Source organism: Ipomoea nil, unplaced genomic scaffold, assembly GCF_001879475.1.
Source record: "Ipomoea nil cultivar Tokyo-kokei standard unplaced genomic scaffold, Asagao_1.1 scaffold2219, whole genome shotgun sequence".
In the NCBI taxonomy this organism is placed as follows: domain Eukaryota; kingdom Viridiplantae; phylum Streptophyta; class Magnoliopsida; order Solanales; family Convolvulaceae; genus Ipomoea; species Ipomoea nil.
Window position 1 is genome coordinate 139,064 of NW_017618647.1, and position 19,860 is coordinate 158,923.

Below are 19,860 nucleotides of genomic sequence, written 5' to 3' on the forward strand. Positions count from 1 at the left end.
TAAATGTGTGTATTGTATTTTAAATGTTGTACATTTGATGTTATTAGACAAAACTACCTTACACCATTAGTTTTTAATTCTAACATTGATAACACATCATTATTACCATACAACTATATCTATCATATCTTTTTCTTGTTTTTTAATTATCATTTTATTAAAATCATTATTTATTTATTTAATGCTTAATTATATTTTAATTAAATTTCTATGAATGATAAATTATATATGTGTGTGTACAAAATACATATATTATTTGTTTATATATAATTCAAATTATAATTTTTAATTATTTATATTTATCAATATTTTAATATTGAGCATGAATTTTCGCGTATCGCGCATATAAAATGCTAATAATAATATTAAACATCATCATCATCATCATCATCAAGGGTAATATAATGTTGTAATTTCTTCCTTTTTTTCCCTTTCCATCCACCACCGAATTTGAATTCATACAGGGAGCCCTATGAATTTCAATTCCACAAATGAAATTGCAATTCCCTTCAACTAAATAATATAATAGTGCTTCGCGAAGAATTAGGTTTGATGGTTTTGTTGAAACCCGATCCACCACAAACCGAACTAGGTATAGAAGCATAGAATAGAGGGATAGCAAAGTTGCGTACAAAATCCGAGATACTAGCCCAAAACGGAAACTCAAATATTAAATAAATTATATAAGTTGTAGCCCCAAATAGTGGGCTAGAAATAATAAGTATAACAATGTAGCTAATGAGAATCAACCCTAAGTGGGTGGGTTGAAACAATGGACAAGAAACCATTGGACCATGGCGCTTGCATTGATTAGATCATGATGTCTTAAAGGAGGCATGACACCTCCTTTAATAGTGTTCAAGAGTTCCTATGTCTTGCCAAGTGGACGGAGATGCTTCACCCTTTATGACCACCACCCACGTGTTCATTCCATCCTTACATCTGCATCAGTACGTCTTCACCACCCTAGCCACACACATGTACACCTTCAATATTGCCCCCACGGTGGGGTGCACCAGGCCCCCTAGGGGCGCCATGGCCGACGAATGATTGTGGCAAGTTTGTAAATCTACCAGCCCATGAAAGTTGGAACAAATATAAGTAGTAATGCCTTAATTCACAAGAGATAGAGTAGCCTAGTAGGTTAGGACATGCGTGCTACGCTGGATGTTTTGGGTTTGATCCCTGCTGGTAACATCTTTTACTATTTTACTCTAAGCCATGGTGTGGTGCGCTGTTGTATTCACCTGGCCTGCCGGTCCAACGTGACCCGCTACGAGGATTTCGACGGGCGCGATTTTGCCCCGGTAAACTCCTCCCCTCCCCTCTTTTGTGCCGTTTTCGGCTACCATGCCTTCCTAGCCTAACAAGATTTGGGCCAACCTCCTTCCTTCACCACCCCCACCCACTTCGGCCAAGACTTTCCTTGACCATCCCTATTTGGGTCAAGACTTTCGCAATAAAATGAGTCCCGGGGTCTCATGGCCTCATCAAGGTTGTAATTGAATTACAACTACATCCTACCAAACATGTGGTTAGGGTCATCTATATCGAGAAGAAGTAATGCGAGCATGGAGATTTTTTATTAAATTTATATGTATGTAGGCTATGTTTGAATATAAGTGTAGTGAGTGAATATAATTTAACAAATTGAACAATCATACGAATGTGAAAAGTTGATTGTACAACTAAGTGGTAAAATCTTTTATTTATACATATAGAGTGTATACTATGTAATTTAGGTCAATGAGAATAGTGCATTTTTTTTTTTTGAAAAAAAAAATAATCTTTTTTATTACAAGAGAAGGGAGATACTCAAATATACAAACAAATACGCCTTCACCAAGGCTCGAACCCATCACCTCTCACATAAGGGATTAACTTGGTTCCATTAAACCACAAGAGTATAACATGAAATATCCAAATGCTCTGATATACATCTTGTGATTAACTATTTCTTTCTAACAGCATCTTTAGTTAAAGAAGTTAAAGTTCATCTTTACTGTAGTCTGATGACACTGATCATCCCAATAATAAGGATACTTCAGTCTAGCAGTTGTGTGTGGTATGAGCAGTCGTCATATATGAGCACTTTCACTGGTGGGTGAGATATAATAACCAAGACTTGTAAATGCTTTAATTCACCAATGTTCCATACCTGATGAGCATCATTAGTAGGTATATGAAAAGTGATATTTGTGAAGATAGGCAATTCCTGTGGGTTCCCAGGGTATTTTTGTAACACCCCCGATTTTTACCACATTTTTAAAACTTAAATTCAAAGGAAAACATCTAATCATCAAGACATAAAGCAAGCGGAAGCTATATAAAATCGGTAAGCGTTATGCCACACCTATCTCAAACATAGGTGCACAGGCGGGAAAACTAACAAGTCAATCAACAACAGTAAAAGTTTAGGCACACAGGCCGCTAAACTAGGCACACAGGCCAACAAAAGGTAACGTCTAAACATGGTGGCTACTCTATCTAGCGATCCACAGCTAGCGCTCTCAGCATCTACTGAAAACCTGTAGAATCAAGGGATAACACCCGATCAGCGAATATTGCTGGTAACCCATCAATACGCGTTAAATAACATATATAGATAGATATAAACAAAAACATTTGGAACAGGAATACAATATATATCATTTCAAAACCAAAGAGAGAAGTCAACACCAAGGACTCATCAAACACTCTCAAAAGAAACGAGGATCATCACCCTCACGACATCAACAAAACTACAAACATGAGAGACAACAACTCAGGATGCATCCTACTGATCACAAAGTAGAATACATCAAGACATGTTCATAAGCAAGGAAAACACATTCACATGGTAACAACTACATGTCACAAGTATCATAGTTCCAACCTTATGGCTACCCTCGACCTTATTTCGGTTCCAACCATTACCTCCTAGTGCCACCACAAGTTAGCAATCTCATTACGAAGGAACAAACCACACACACTAGCATATCAACATCAAAATAGCATGCTTATCAAACGGGTAAACCAAAATTAGTTCCAAAGAACGTTCAAGGCTCACATTAGCCCAACGAATCACAAAGTTGAACCCTTAGCACGATTCAAGACACCAAATCCTACATGGATTCCTAACACACCGTTCTAGACATACAAAACATCAAGAAGACTCACAAATAGCCCAATAAATCAACATCGGGAGGTCAAAACATCAATACCTAGAAGAAGGAATCACGGGGAACAAATCCCCGGCATCAACCCACAACGTTCCCCGCGGGTGGGGCCACGGGTGGAACTCCACCCGTGGTTCCGCCCGCGAGTACACATACCCACGAGGCCATGTACCTCGCGGGTGGGGCGGCGGGTAGGCCTCTGCCCGCTGTTCCGCCCGCGGGTACGCACCTGTACACCAAAATATCCCTTCTGAGATTTTCAACAACAAGGCCAAATCCAAGTCCAAAACACCCAAAATCTCACACACAACAACAATATGACTTGAACCTAAGAAATAGCCAAGCAATGGTATTTAAGAACCATAAGAACAAGCTCTAAACATGCATCACCACAAGACAATGCATCAAATCTCATAAATCAACACAAGAATCACAAGTAGAAACCAAGAATCATCATATAAGTAAGAAAATAGGTTTTGTAAAGCATGTGTTAACTTTGTAGCCTAACAACTTCCTCTTTTCACCCTTAAAAGCCTTTCCTAGAGCTCCTCTTCCACACCAACTTCTTACACATAACAAAACACAACAAAGATCCTAACTTTAGAAAAAGACACCTAGAAGGAGATTAGAAACACCAAAAAGCCAAGGATCTTACCCTCCCTTATGCTCAAGATGAAGAAAGTAGGAATCTTGGGAGAAAATCTTGCAAGACTTGGATGCTCAAATTCTAGCTTGGAGAAGAAGCTTAATTCATTTTAGAGAGAGGCTAGAGTTTTTTTTTTTTTTTTTTTTTTTTTTTTTTTTTTTTTTTTTTTTTTTTTCTTTTTTTGTGTTTTAGGGTGAAGGGTGAATGAAATGAAAGAGTCTTGCTAGGTTAGCTTGAACCACAATTCTTAGGTAGAAAGACATTCCTACCCTTACTAATGTTGGAAAGACAAGGGAACAAGGGCACAACTCAAGAAGCACAAGGTACAACCCTTTGACTTAAGTGACTAGTCAAAATCTAGTCCTTCGACTATTAAATTTCAGGATTTTTAGAAATAGATTAGCAAGGAAATTTGTATTAATTCTTCATTTAATCTTCAATTAGCGTTTGAATTTACGGGGTGTTACAATTTTGGATGTGAGTTAGATGCAAGGTAGAGGGTACTACTCCCCTTCAGCACTACAAAGATTTCCTCACAAGAGTGTCTATGAATTGGTGTTTTAGAACCTAGGGCAAGTGTTTGGAGCCATACGTCTACCTCTTTCATGCCATGCATGACTGAACCAGCAAGCGTGATATGAGATAAATCAGGACTTCCATAGTTATCTTGTGGAAACTCACTGATATTCCTAATTAGCGGTAATCCTTTGATTGAACAGTGCAAAGCTTCGACGGTTAAGGAGAAGAAAACAACCGCCAAAGACAAAACTCCGACTAAACGCCGGCTCATTTTCACAAACTTCTCCGGCCTCCCTCTCCGACGCCCGTCAAGCGAGGATTCTTGAACAAAGTAGGACATGGATGACTAGAAAGAAGGCCTTCGAGTCTCCCAAATGATGAGAATAGAACTCATTGCTCATACTCTGGTACAAGGTGTATAATCTGACTTGATGCACACATCCTCGATAAAGTTTTTTTTTGTTCTTTTGTGTTTCGGAGGGGACTCAGGCCCCATTTCTTGACATGTAATGTCATTGTGTCTCCCGCATCGGCTTGGAGAACCTCTCTAAGCTTGTCGGGCAACTCCTAAAAAACTTCCTTACCCAAGTTCCCCAACTTGTCCCATGTTGGCCAATCTATCAATATATTTGTTCCCTTATCTTAAGACGTGCCCAATTATGACCCTCGACCCCCCAATTGTTCATTATTCTTCTGCAATCTTCAAGCTAATTACCCCCACATTTCCATTAAGCTCCGAGTCCCCAAGCAAGGCCTTCACCACGGCTTCGGAGTCAAGTTCAACTAAAATCCTTTTCTAACCTGTCTCCTTGGCAATCCAAAGCCCCTCCCTTAAGCCTCAAACCTCTGCTAAGAAGCTCATAGTGGCTGCAATGTTCACAGTGAAACCCAATATCTAGTCACCTTGATGATTCCTAAAGAGCCCACCAGCGCATGTTCACAGTGAAACCCAATATCTAGTCACCTTGATGATTCCTAAAGAGCCCACCAATGCTAGCCAAGTCTGACTCGCTTTTCCTAGCCCCATCAGTGTTAAGCTTGACATAAATGATCCCTGGTGGCGTCCATCTAACTCACTTCAAACTACACCTGCCGAATATATTTTTGTTGGCTAAGAAGTGACAAGAATCCTGTGCAAGATATTCGACTCTTCTAACAACCTCCCGCGAAATCCTTCTAAGTCTACCTGGAAGCCCATTCATTTCTGGCTTTCCAAATTTCCCAAAGAGTGCAGACGAACTTGGTTTACCAGTTTGTGTTACCTTGATATCCGAAATCTCTAGAGCAATTGGATTGAATCCAATCAATCGTCAGTCCCAAATTACTCCTCCTAAACCCATTCGACGTGACGCAAGGCCACTAAATATCCACGGTAAAGTGACAGTCCTAGAAGATATGTTTAATGGATTCATCCTCTTCACCACGCCTTGGGCATTCTCCCTCATTGGTCAACCCATTCCTCCTCTGTTCCATATCAGTTAACAAACTCCCTTTCGCAATGCACAAATCAAACATCTTTAACCTCAAAATCCACCCCATGTCATTTGTTTCATCATGATTCCCTACCGGCATCTAATAAGCCGACTTCATTGGGTAAGTTCCTAAATCCGCATAAGGCCAACTCGGTTTGTCTTCCATATTCTCTTCAAGATAAAAGGGGGTTGACAAATTTATTCAGGAGCCCTAGAGAAAATGAATTCCTGTAGAATATCCAATTCAAGTCATGAGAATTGTGAATAAAGTCACATACCTTGGCATTAGTGAGACTGTCACGGATAACTACATCAGGTTCAAGGTTGAAAGGCTTATCACCCACCCACTAATCAGACCAGAAGTGTAGGGAGGTTCCATTACCAACTTACTAGCGAGCCCCACACTCCACCACTGTTTTTCCTTTAAAAATGCTCCTCCAGCTCCATGAGTTGTTAGCTATCGATGAGACTGTGAAAAAGTTCTTTTGCCTAACGTATTTGTCGCATAAAGCTTGCACCTAAGTGTTATCATGTCTAGTAACTAACTTCCAAGCAAGTTTTCTCAGGAGAGCAAGGTTGGCGTCTTTAGCCAAATGAAAACTGAGACCCCCTTTCTCATGAGGCATGCTAACGTCCTTCCAATTCACTAGGTGAATCTTCCTAGCCTCTCCATTACTTCCCAACAAAATGTCTATGCAAATTTTAACAATCTCATGACACACATTACTGGGAAGTGCAAGGCATTGCACGGTGTACGTAGGCATGGATGCCAAAGTCAATTGAACAAGGACTCTCCTCCCCGCCAAGCTAAGAGAAATTGCTATCCAATTTGCAAGCTTTTGTCTCATGCGCTCAATCGAGGCTATTGTAAGATTTCTGGAGATCCAATTTCAAGGCCATGATGCCTAGTTTTCCCCTTTTCTGAATCATAGAGTGAACCACCTCTTAAGTAAGGACTACATTGTCAAGTGTGGACCTTTCCCATAGGAAGCTATTCTGAATAGGCCCAATAATACGTTGCATCCAAGGCCTTAACCTACCACATTTGGGAGACTGATTGGCGCAAATCCCTTGCGCTTTCTGGTCTCTCCTACGGAATAAGTGTGATAAACGCAGTCAAAAGATCAACTAGAACCTTCCCTATTTCAATCATCGAGTTAACCAAATTCATGAGACAAACCCCAACCGTATCCTAGAAATGCTTATAGAAGGTAGCCTGAATGCTATCCAACCTAAGGCTCCAGAGCTTTTTCATCCCAAAAACCACTCTCCTAACCTCATTTATACTTGAAGGTTGCATTAACCTATTCTCCTGGCCGGTATCAAGTTTAGGTCCTGGATACCCCAAAGCATCCAGGCCAACAAACTGGGATCCCTGTCAAAAAGCCGAGAAAAGAAATCAGCTGTTGGGCGTTGGTCGGGATGGCCGAGTTCAGCCCTTACAAGATTCAAGACATGGTGTTGTAGCTTAACATAGAGGGGTGTGGTTAGATGGTTAATGTCCACCCTACTTATCACAAATTATTTTTAAGTTGGATATGGCAACCAGATAGCCAAAGAACTCAGTGGTTAAGCGTGCTTGACTTACAATAGTCATAGGATGGGTGACCGCCTAGGAAGTAAGCATAGTTCAGTGCTCAAATCCAAGAATTGATATTAGAGTCAAGGTCCCTAGTTTGAATCGATGATCAAACGAAAGTTGGGTCTAGTCCTAGATGGGATGTGGGTGTAAGTCGGGCCAAGTCCAGTCCTCGGAGGGGGATTAGTGAGCACGGAGGCTAAGGATCGGGTCCAGTCCTTAGTGTTCAAAGGTTGCGGCAGGTGTTAAGATGGGGATTCTTGGACGTAGATCGGGTTGGTTGAGTTCAGCCCTTATTGATTCGAGACGTGGCACTATGGCTAGCCAAAGAACTCTGCGGTTAAGCGTGCTTGACATACAGTAGTCACAGGATGGGTGACCCCATGGGAGGTAAGCATAGTGTAGCGCTCATATCCAACATCAACTATGTGATTACCCAAGATTCTAGAATCAGAAACCGACTGTAACACCCCAGATTTTCAAGAACATTTAAAACTTATATAACAAGGATAACATCTCACTAAATCCCAAAGTATCACATAAGCGTACGGGGTGTTATGCCACACCTGGGCTAGAGAACCCAGGTGCACAAGCTATCTAACTAATATTCTCCGAAATGTAAATGCATAACATGGCACACAGGCCGAAAGGGAAACTACTCTACTTCTACGCTCCAGTCTAGCGCGCTCCGGTGCTCTAATCCTCTGTGCCTGAAAGCCAAATATATCTGTTCAGCGAGAGATGCTGGTAACCCACTCCAACGCGTTGAAATACAATACATATAGATATATATAGATATACGAAAACCATTTTGAGCATGAAGATATATCCTACGAACTCTAGCTTTTAAAACCGGGAATGACTCGACAGATAAGGCTAGACACAAGCAACAGTTATAACAAGCGTATACAATCCACAACAGGCAAGACAGATAAAGCTGAGCACAATTAATAATCATAACCCAACATAAACAATCCCCAGCATAAATCCCATAGTCACATCCCCCAAGATACTCATAATCACAACTCATCCATATCTCATCACATAGCACACTTTGTTGGCGACATAGGACCAATCGCATGCCCATATATGAGGGTCAGCGCATATAGCTCTGACACGGCCCCGCAGCACCCTGCCCCGTATCGCAACACGGAGGGGTCGATCGCAACCAACCGATGAACCGCAGCTCATCATAATGTTTGATCGCAACCAAACAGTGGACCGCAGCCCAAGAGTATGTCGTCTGACCGCAGCTAGGAAAGTATGAACCGCAGCTCATGTAGAAACGTTTGATCGCAACCAAACGGTGGACCGCAGCCCAAGAGTGTAAATCTGACCGCAGCCAGCTTCTGAACCGCAGCTCAGGAATAACCAATCCGATCGCAACCGAATTGGGGTGTCATGCACACATAACACATAGCAAGCACATGCAACCCACATTAACACATTGCGAAAGGGAGAAAGCGTATAACAAAACCTATGCGTGATCCTTCACATACTAAGAATGGTCCTAAGGGGGTTCATACTTCTTCCACCTAGGTCAACGGGATACCAATTCAACTAGCATGCAATATATAAGACTCACAAACCTACGAACGGTACCCGAAACATTAAACTAGACACTGCACGATGAACGGAGTCCGTTGGGACACCACGGGGATCGGGGAAACATCAAACGGGGAAGCCGGGTCCCGAATGGGGGATATTTCCAGCGGGTAGCAGGTGGGTGGGGGGGCACCCGCAGGCTGCCCGCCGGCAAGCACTGTTCCGGGCAACGGGTCGCCGGCGGGCAGCTGCCCGCCCGCCGGCTGCCCGCTGCCGGAGACGCCCCTTCTGGCCGCAGGTAGGTGGCGGGTCCCCTACCCCCCACTGACTCTTTATACACAAAACGCCCCGGGAACCATTGTGGAACCCGAAACCATGCTTAGACACTTTACAACGCAATTAACGATCAACACGTAGACAATTTACGGATCAAATACGAGAAACGTACGGCACATAACCTATCATGCTTTTCTAAACATAATTGACACCCAAACATGCGATTTCCCCACCCGATACACCAAGAATAATATCATACGATACAACCTAGGGTTCTAATCACTTTTATACCAACAAGAATACGATTCGTCTTCTAATTACAAGATTCGGTAAGAATATCACATAAGCATCAAGAACATCAACCTAGGGTTCTAATTACTTTTACATCAACAAGAATACGGTTCGTCTTCTAATTACAAGATTCGGTACAAATAACACATAAGCATCAAGGACGCCATACAATTATCAAGAACAACATATAATTATCAAGAACTCCACATAATCGTTAAGAACACCATAATTATCAAGAATCTCCCGATATCAAGATCACCCATGGAATTATCCCATCAATCATCAATAATAATATCACAAATCATCAATACACAATAATATGGGGAAATCCTACGGGGGAAATCATAGCTATAAAAATAGGTTTTGTTGAGACATGGGTTACCTCTTAGCCTTAATTAATTCCTTGGCTATGAAGGGTCTTTCTTTAAGCTTTCTTGCTTTCTTGATTTCTTCTAAGGGAATTCTTGGAGCTCTTTTGGGGTGGTGAGTCGTTTATTGTGGTGGGGGGGGGGGGGGGGGTTCTAGGTGCCTCTTAAGTCCCCTATATATATATTTAGGAGTCCTGATTAGGAACTAATATTATAGGCTTGCTAATTCTATTCCTTTTGGAACTAAGGATTGTGTTTAGGGATAAGGGCCCATGGACTACGGTGGGCCTCTTTCCCTAATTAATTATTATAATTTATTCTTTCTCTTGGGCTATGGGTTAATTAATTGATTGGTTTTAGGGGTCGTAACACGGGGTGTTACACTCTCCCCCCCCCCCCCCCTTACGAGGGGCTTTGTCCCCGAAGCCCGGTGCGTTAATCCATTCTTTCACCCCCTAGGCATTCCGCATCTTGGCCTCCCGGTTAGGAATGTGGCCCCACGTTTTGCCTTAGCTGGGGTAGACTGGATTTCTGGTGGTGTTGTGATAGAAAGGTTTTGGGTCTACCTCGGCCTCCTGCTCCTGAGGACGTCCCGCGAGTGCCCAAGGTGGCCTCGATTGCTGCCACCCTCTGATCTAGTGCGCGTGTCGTACGGATCAAGGATGAGAACCCTTCCTCCATAATTTGGTTTTGCCGGTTGAGCTGTGCGAGTATGCGTTCATTGATTGAGCCCTCGTTTTGCTCCCTCGGGTTCCCTCCTGATCGTGGTTGCACCGACGGGTTGGGTTCGTCATCCTCCTCCTGGTCCTCATTTCCCTCCAGGATTCCGCAATCTTGCATTGCCCGTTTGAGCTTCTTGTTGGAGATGTCTAATTGGTCGACCAATTCTCTTCATTCATCCTCGGGTTTTTGGCGAATTTCTTCGAGGGTGAGGTAATGTCCTCCCTTGGTGTAGTAGATATCATTGCGGCGTAGGTTCTGGGCATTAAAGGTCATGCCATTTGCGGTCTTGACCTCGGTGTGGCTTAGGTCCACCCCTTTTTTCTCCATGATCCAACTTAGGATCATCCCGTATGGTAGGCTAAGTCGGTTGCTTGATTTGCAAAACTCCATGTGTTTTAGCATGAGGGCTGGCAGGTTGAACTTGATTTTGTGTTTCAAGAAGTAAGCAAAGGTGCACTCTAAACTCCCCACGTCCTTGCTCTTATTGTTCGTGGGCAAGAGGCTATCGGTCACAATCATAACCAATATCTTTTGCTCCGCCGATAGCCACTTCCTATTAGGTCGTGTGGCCGATGTGAATCCTTCCTCCTTCCCGAGTAGGTACCCGAGGTAGTTCTTGTACCCCGCATTTTGGGTATCAATCCACCCCTTTCGGTCGTAGTTTGACACACCCGTGGTGGTCAATTTCAAGAGCTTGGCCAGGCGGCCTTCAGAGAGTATGATTTCCTTGCCTCGGACCTTGGTGGTGATTTCTAGCTTATCACCCCGTTTGGTGGCTACTAGATGTTGATAGAATTCTTTCACCAATTCGGGGTACGTATCCCCCTTAATGGCGAGATACGTATCCAAAAGCCCTTGGTGTTTAAGCATATCAACCAATTTCGGAGAGAATTGGTCGGGTTCAAGGGCTTTACCTCCGATCACGGTGTAATCGGCGTTGCTCCATTCTGGGGTGCGGGTTCCGAGTGGCTTTTTCGGCATTGTGGAGCTTTCCTTGGTGACAAAATTGTCCGGTAAATTTTCCGGTGGGACGGCGGCGGAACTCCGGCACGCTTTTCCGGCGAGATCCTCGGCGGTGCGGCGCTTGCGAGGGCGGTGGCGGCTAGGTGGGTTCCGGCGAGGGGCGATGGCGTGGTGGTGGCGTTTGGGCCGTGGCGACAGCGGGTTGTAGCTGGGCGGCGGCGTGGGGCTGGCGAAGGACGGTCGGCCGGTGGCGGCGTTCGGTTGGTAGTGGCGTCGTGCGGCTGGCGGGAATTCTACGGTGGGGGCAGTGAGGTGAGTGGGAGGGGGAAGGGAAGGAAGTGGGGAAGAAGGAGGAGAGGAAGAAGAAGAAGGGTTTTTGATTTGGGGATTTTGTGGGTTTTTAGGAGTTTGTGGGGGTTTAAGAAGGGAGTGTTCGCTTGAGGTTTTAAGAAACACCCTTAGTCTAGTGGTTAAGACCTTGGTCTTGTGAGTGGGAGGTCAATGGTTCAATTCCCATTAGTAACACTAGGTTTTTTGATGATGGGGCCCTTGTCTTTTTCCTTTTTTTGTCTTCTAGTGGTGAGGGCTTGGCTAGTTTGTATAGTTTTTGGTTTCATCTTTATAAGCAGGATCGAATCTTTTATTTATAATAATTCTAAAGTAATCGCTAAATAAGTAGTTTCACTATGAAGGTGATTACAAGGAATTGCTGGTTTATCCTAGACAGAATTCGTCTTCTTGGTTTTCTCCCGTGGGGTTTGCGTGGTCCTCGTCTTCTGGGGTTAAGTTCCCCTCCTCGAGGTTGCTCTCGTTCCCGAGGTCGGCTTGAGTGCGGCTCATGACGAATATTTTCCTGGGAGCGCCGTAGTTCCCTTGGTGGGTGGTGCCTCCGTGTTGACCCGTGGTGGTGGGGCGTGGCCTTTGGGGTTGAGTGCACTGGAAGGCCTTGTGCCCTTCTTCTCCGCAGTTGAAGCATCGCCAGGGATTGCCCATGCAATCTTTTCCTCTATGGCTTTTGTTGCATTTCGGGCAAGGGAAGCTTCTTGGGTTTGCTTCATTGTTCCCTAGGGACGGTCTTTGGTTGGTCAGGTTGCTTGGTCTTGTGTTGGTGTCGTTCCTCGTTCTTTTTACCGGTGGTGCTCCCCCTCCGGTATTCCTTTTTCGTATCTGTTCCTGAACCCCGCATTGGAGTAGTTGGATTCGATAGAGATTGGCGGCACTGGAGTAAGCCTCGTTGAGTGTCCGAGGTCTGCTTACCACTAGTGCTTTTCGGGCTTCGAAGTTGAGGCCTGAGACGAATCTTTCTATTTTGGTTACTTCGGTGGGGACTAGCTCTGGTGTGAAGCGCGCTAGTTCGAGGAATCGCTTGTGGTATTCCATGACGGTGGCTGTCCCTTGCTTTAGATGAAGGAACTCTTCGTACATGGATGCCTTTACGTGTGTTGGGTAGAATCGTTCTCATAGTCGTGTTTTGAGGTTTTCCCAATTGAACCCTGGTTCTTGTTGGTAAGCGGGACCCTCGTGGATCCACCAAAGATCGGCCTTGTGTCCGAAGTAGAACGAGGCTACCTCTACGCGACGTTCTTCTGGGCATTCCACTAACCCGAGAATTTTGTCGAGGGTCCGGATCCATTCCTCCAGGATCACGGGGTCCTCTTCTCCTGAGAACGTGGGTGGTCGATGATTTGAAACTTTTCGGGCGACGTCTGAGTTCGTGTTCGATGGAGGAGGCGGGGGCCTGTTGTTGCGAAGAGCTACGTCGCTTAGTGCCTGGGCGACTTGCGTTAGTTGTTGTAGTGTTTGGGTCAGGGGGTCGTGTGTGGTGGGTTCTGGAGTCCTTGATTGTCTTCTGTTGGGTGCCATGCTGTCGTCTTTCTGAGTCAATGTTTATAAGAATATTAATTTAGAGCTTGGTGTCCTTCCTTGACGCGATAAGCGGAGGAAGGTTTTCTTTAGACAAGGAAGGAATGAAGTGAGGGGGGTTTACGTGTAGGTTTCACAATCTCACCGCGCGTCCTAAAATTCCCGAGTCCTATGTTCCTAAATACCTAGAGTTCAAGCCTAATGTCCTAAAGTCCGGTTTCAAGAGTCTTATCCTAGGGTCAAACTTAGGCTCTGATACCAACTGTAACACCCCAGATTTTCAAGAACATTTAAAACTTATATAACAAGGATAACATCTCACTAAATCCCAAAGTATCACATAAGCGTACGGGGTGCTATGCCACACCTGGGCTAGAGAACCCGGGTGCACAGGCTATCTAACTAATATTCTCCGAAATGTAAATGCATAACATGGCACGCAAGCCGAAAGGGAAACTACTCTACTTCTACGCTCCAGTCTAGCGCGCTCCGGTGCTCTAATCCTCTGTGCCTGAAAGCCAAATATATCTGTTCAGCGAGAGATGCTGGTAACCCACTCCAACGCGTTGAAATACAATACATATAGATATATAAAGATATACGAAAACCATTTTGAGCATGAAGATATATCCTACGAACTCTAGCTTTTAAAACCGGGAATGACTCGACAGATAAGGCTAGACACAAGCAACAGTTATAACAAGCGTATACAATCCACAACAGGCAAGACAAATAAAGCTGAGCACAATTAATAATCATAACCCAACATAAACAATCCCCAGCATAAATCCCATAGTCACATCTCCCAAGATACTCATAATCACAACTCATCCATATCTCATCACATAGCACACTTTGTTGGCGCCACAGGACGAATCGCATGCCCATACATGAGGGTCAGCGCATATAGCTCTGACACGGCCCCGCAGCACCCTGCCCCGTATCGCAACACGGAGGGGTCGATCGCAACCGACCGATGAACCGCAGCTCATCATAATGTTTGATCGCAACCAAACAGTGGACCGCAGCCCAAGAGTATGTCATCTGACCGCAGCCAGGAAAGTATGAACCGCAGCTCATGTAGAAACGTTTGATCGCAACCAAACGGTGGACCGCAATTGATTACTTGTTTATGATTAAAAAGGTTAAGTTTGTTCGAATGGATAATTCTCTAGGCAAACTTAAATGCTCTAAATCATTGCAAACGGAAAATTGTTTTAATCATAACTGAAGTGCAGAAGTCAAGGAAACAGGTGAACATGTCAAGCATCGAAGTGTCAAAAGTAAATGGTACAATTTAAATTATTTATTTATTCTCGGCGCAGAGTGGGAAACAGGCTCCCACTCAAGCACGTCTCTGACGAGACTGACACGCGATGAGAAAGGCATTTAATGCATTCTCTATCGTATTAAATGCTCATTTCAGTACTTGAGTATACTTTTCCTTCCCTATTTAATGCATATATCACCTTTTGGGGATATTTTCCTCCTTATCAATCATCCGTACTTATAGCCTGAAAAAATGATCCGTATTCCTCATTTATTCAAAATTTCCTAAGGGCATTTATGCCATTTGTCTGGTTGCCATTCAATGTTACCAGAACAAATTCGAAGCAACCCAATCCATTTCTCAAGATATAAAAGCCTATTTTCAACCCAAGGGTCTCACTTTTAGCGATTAACGAAGAAGAAACCGTTTCTCTCTCTCAAACTCTCTTTAATCCTAGAAAACCTTTAAACCTTCAAAGCTTCAAGCTTTCTTAGCCTTCATCAATGGCGAACAACCAGGCCCCCTCCTCTTCTACTTCTTCTTATTCTAACCCAGTGAATGACGAGCAAGTTCTTGATGAACTTAGTAGCAAAGTCAAGGCTGGTTCAATGTTTGATCAGACAGGTTACATCCGTCAAAGCGATAACAAGACAATGGCGAAGAAGGTCCTAAAATGTATGGAGGAAGCAGGACTTCTGAAGTTTGCAACTTTTGATTACAAGGAGGTTCATCTCTTGGACGCGATTGAGTTCTTCGTGAACGCCAAACTGTCGGAGAAGGAGGACGCTATTCTGTCAATGGTGAATGAAACTCAGGCCACCAACGTTCATGGTGACATCCAGTTTGATTTTTTGGTGAGGGAAGGAGACAAGCCGGATTGCTCAGGCCATGCTTACAACTTGGACGAGCTATGCCAAGCAGCCAATGGAGTGGACGCCCTAGCCTAGCTAAAGTTCTCTTTGAAGAAGAAACTGTTGAAACCGGACTATGAGCACGTAGTAGACATACTCAGCAAGATTATTGAAAGCAGAGTTGTCGGCACTAATGATGCGACCAAGGATAAGTTTACAATGCTGAGTGCGCTTCTCAACAACTACCCAGTGGATTGGTCAAGAGTAGTATGCGACTTTCTCAAGTCGTGTGTCCATAGATGCATTGAGAACCTGCGAAAGGAGCATCTCCAGCTATGGCACCGAAGGGAACACCACTTCCAGCCCCTGCTAAGGCCAAGGGCAAGAAAACTCCTTCAGCTCCTATCCTAGATCCTGTTCCAGCTCCAACCTATGTTACAGCACCAGTTCCTACTCCAATACCAGAAGATAGCTCTTTTGACGTTCCCCTAACCGAGGTGGTCCGCCTAGCCCAAGAACGTAAGCGCAAACAATTCAAGGGCACCTTGAGTCAAACAGAAAAGACCCAATCGGCACCCCAACCTCCAAGGAAAAAGAAGAAGAAATCTAAGCAACAAAGTGGCTATGGTGCAACCAGGCCAAAAAGGGTAGCCGAGGGGTTGGAAAAAACATCAATCGAGATGGCTCTAACCTAGGGGGAATAACACCGAGTGGATGTGGCTCGAGAGATCAGTAGGACAGAGCCTACCATTTGTGTGGAAATAGTAAAAATCCCTCTAACCGAGGATAGGAGAAATTCGGTTAGGGAAGACGACGAGTCTCGCGTGAACAATGTTTCAGACTTTGTTAAAACTCCAACCCTCCAACAAAAACCTATGCAAGTAGAAGAGGTGACGAGTGCAAACGCCTCTGATATTATTGCTAAGATCGCTCGTGAAACTAGCAAGAATGTAGAGGATCTAGCCACAGTCGAGGACCTGGTCCGCTCGAGAAGTCCTATCAATGTTGATGTCGAGTTGGCACAACAGTTGGCCAATGAAGATCAAACTAAGGCCAATATTTCAATTGGCGAGGCAAGTGAGCTATCAACAAATGAAGACCTACTAGCCGAGCTATTAAGGGTCACTACATGGAAAAAGTAGAGCTTGTCGAGTCTTGAAATCATTACTGAAGGACTGACTCACATGTGGACCGAAGAGGAATTCACTCTAAGTTGGATGGGCACGTCTTCTATCTCTATCACCACCCAAATAGACGAAATAGCCCGAGTCTATTGGGAGAAGTAGGTTGGACGAGATACTGCCAAGGGAAAGGGCAAAGTGGTCAACGATGACATCACGACTCCCACTGGCCCTCCCAAGTCGTTCTTGAAGGAATTAAGGCAAGCTCAAGCCTTTTCTCGCTTCGAAGCCGAGTTCGTGGATCCCAATCTAGAAGCTGGTCCAAGTAACTAAGGAGTGCCAACCGAGGAGAACGGACATTAAACGACTCGAGCTGAGATGGATAATAGCATGGTGGATGAAGTGGTTCACACTTCAGTTGCAAAGCCCGAGGACGCAACACCACCAGTTGCCAATGAGTCAACCCAGAAGGTTGAGGAGGCAACCGATCAGATGCAAATTGTTTTGTACCGACGAGTGGATGACTCAGCCCCACAAGCTCAATCTATCCCTACTCAAGAGGATGCAGTACTGAGTAGAGAGGCTGATGTCATTGACATACCTAGTAGTCCATCAACACCTCGAGAGGTTGAAGTACAGAGGGAGTACTTAACTTGAGGAGGAAGAGAAGGCCACCAGCCAAAAACCACACCCACTCGAGAAGTAGAGGTACCCAGGGGTGCAGGCTAACCGTCAACCACTCATACAACATAACTAAACCCAGGTCACGAAGAGGGGTTCGTGTACGCACCAAGTTCTAGCTCAACCGGTGGTGGAAAAAGGGAAGCACCACTTGGCGCGAGCTATGACAACTTTATGCCACCTAGTTCTGATCAAGGGTAGATGCTACCTCTGGCTCCAAGGCCCATGGGAGATGCCTTAGCAGTTCTCAAAGCTCTCCAAAACATTGCCAAAGACCAGAAGGCTTCATTCAGGAACCTGAAGAAGGCAGTCCCGTCATACGCCAAAAGTAGCTGATGAGATAAAGGCTTATGTTGTTCAAGAAGCAAACGCCGCCAAAGACTTTGTCGAGACTCAGTACCCGTAACCAAGACCAAGTGGACCCTTGTCTCGAGCTCAAGAATTTAGGGAGACCGTGATGTAATCTTTTACCAGCACCGAGATGATGATGGCTTATTTAATGCTCTGAATCGAGACAGCTCACGCTGGTCTAGTCGACCTAACCAAATGCCAAGAAAAGATTCAAGAAGAGCATAAGTCCATCAAATACGATCAATTCGGCCTGAAAGAACGTGTTGATCTCTCTTGCAAAATGATCGATTTTCTCATTGAGAGTCGAGCAGTTCTAGGGGACAACCAGCTCATGACACTCTAAGAGATCCGAGAGTTGTTTCAGTCCCAGCCGACTGCACAACCAGCATGCCATACCTCCAATGATGCCAAAAAGGGAGAAGTGAGTGGAGCTAAAGCTAGTGGAGCTCAACAAGTATACTTCTCGTCCCTCGGACCATCATCTCGTTCCCTAGCTTCATCATTTCGTGGAGTTCAGCCTTATAGAGCGACAGGTAAACAGCGAAGTAGTGCTACAAGAACTACCTTCAGGACCAAAATGACAATTGATGCTGAAGGGAGGAAAGTTCCTTATCAACCTTACAAGGAAGGTAGTGGTGAGAAGTTAAGAGGCTACAACATTCAACCCAATTACTCGCACTGGAACTGCGAGCGAAAGCAAGCCAACCTGGTCAACATGAACAACAAGATTGCTGAAGAAAGGTGATGAACTGAACAAGTTGACAGTGAAAGGAAATGGCTACAAGAGGAGGTTACTAAACATGAAAGGCATGTCAAGGCTAGAGTTGAATCCTTGCAGAAAATAAGGAAATTAGAACCGGATGAAGTTATCTGAAAGGCAGTTTTTGATATACAAAGGGATAACAATACTTCTTTTGCTGATGGAATGAACACATCCGAGTTCGTATAGTGGTGGAGACGAGGAGTAGTTGAAGGAGACAATGTCACAAAAACCTTCCACAACTACATATACTTCAAGATCAGTCCCCAATTTGATCAACTCGTCAACCGAGACAACTTCATTGGCTCCAGAGCTTAAATCAGCTACCAACTTGACAAGGACGCCATACAAGGAGGAGGTCAACTCGACTAAGGCAAGTAAACATTGTAATAGACTAGATTTATTTTGCTTTATTCTAATTGCAATATGTTTGAATTACTAATAGAAAGTAATTTTGGGGTTGCGCTGAGTTCTTATTGCCTGTAATTTTACTCATAGAAAGATTTGTTAAAATTTTGTTGTATGTAATGTAAAATCTTTTCTTGACAATTTCAGCCTTATAGTAAGAATATAGGTTTTGGCATCATCAAAATGGGAAAAATTGTTAGAAACACTTTGTATTAGATTTTGTTGATACCAAACTTAGGAGTTTAGACCCCACCCCGCCCCCACCCAATATTTTTTATTTCCTAGACTTAGGATAAGTTTACTCAACATTCAAATCTTAACCGAGTGGCTAAACTGTATTCAACGGAATGTACACTCGAGGAAGTCAAGTCTCTAACCGAGGACTTACCCGAGGGGTTAACTCTAAAAAAGAATGAAGATGAAGACCCAAGACTTAACCCAAGGGGTTGTCTCTCAATGACTCGTAACTCAAGTCTAATCAGAGACAAATAACTAAATACAGAAGATTCGAAGACAAAAACTGAGAGGTTGCAAAGATCGATTCGTGGAATGGTCTACCTCTTGTGTATTATAATATAAAGACAGAGTGATAAATAAAGATCATTCAAGGAGTTAAGGGATGATTGGTAAAGTCAACCAATCATATCCGAGAGGACAAAAGGTTCGAGGCATTAACCTAGTTAACAACTCGGTATGACTTCCAGAAAATATTCTCTTGTAAATAGTTCGAAACCTTAAAAAGTGAGTGAATATTTCCTAAAGACAAAGAGAGTCCTAGGATCATATGTAACACCCCGTGTTAAGGCCTCTAAAACCAATTAATTATTTAATCATTTGCCCAAAAGAAAGAATTAAATTTCATTAATTAATTAGGAAATGTCCACCATAAGCCCATGCACCCTTATCCCTAAAACCAATCCCTTAGTCCTATAGGAAATAGAATTAGCAAACCCATACCATTTAGACCCTAATTATGAATCTTAGATATATAAATAGGAACATAGGAGGCACCTAG

At 43.9% G+C, this 19,860-nt stretch overlaps 2 protein-coding genes across 2 annotated transcripts; one reads left to right on the plus strand and one right to left on the minus strand.

The window, feature by feature from the left end:
• Positions 1–2,044: 2,044 nt before the first annotated feature.
• On the minus strand, positions 2,045–4,688 carry LOC109150245 (auxin-binding protein T92-like). Its single transcript, XM_019298164.1, has 2 exons — positions 4,280–4,688; positions 2,045–2,239 (listed from the first exon to the last, which is right to left on the minus strand). The coding sequence occupies exons 1-2, from the start codon at positions 4,661–4,663 to the stop codon at positions 2,045–2,047; spliced, it is 579 nt and encodes a 192-aa protein (XP_019153709.1). The 5' UTR covers positions 4,664–4,688.
• An 11,171-nt stretch (positions 4,689–15,859) lies between these two features.
• Positions 15,860–16,666, plus strand: LOC109150203. The gene is made up of 2 exons (XM_019298120.1): positions 15,860–16,182; positions 16,315–16,666. Exons 1-2 carry the CDS (start codon positions 15,860–15,862, stop codon positions 16,664–16,666), a joined length of 675 nt encoding a protein of 224 aa, XP_019153665.1.
• The last annotated feature ends 3,194 nt before the right edge of the window (positions 16,667–19,860 follow it).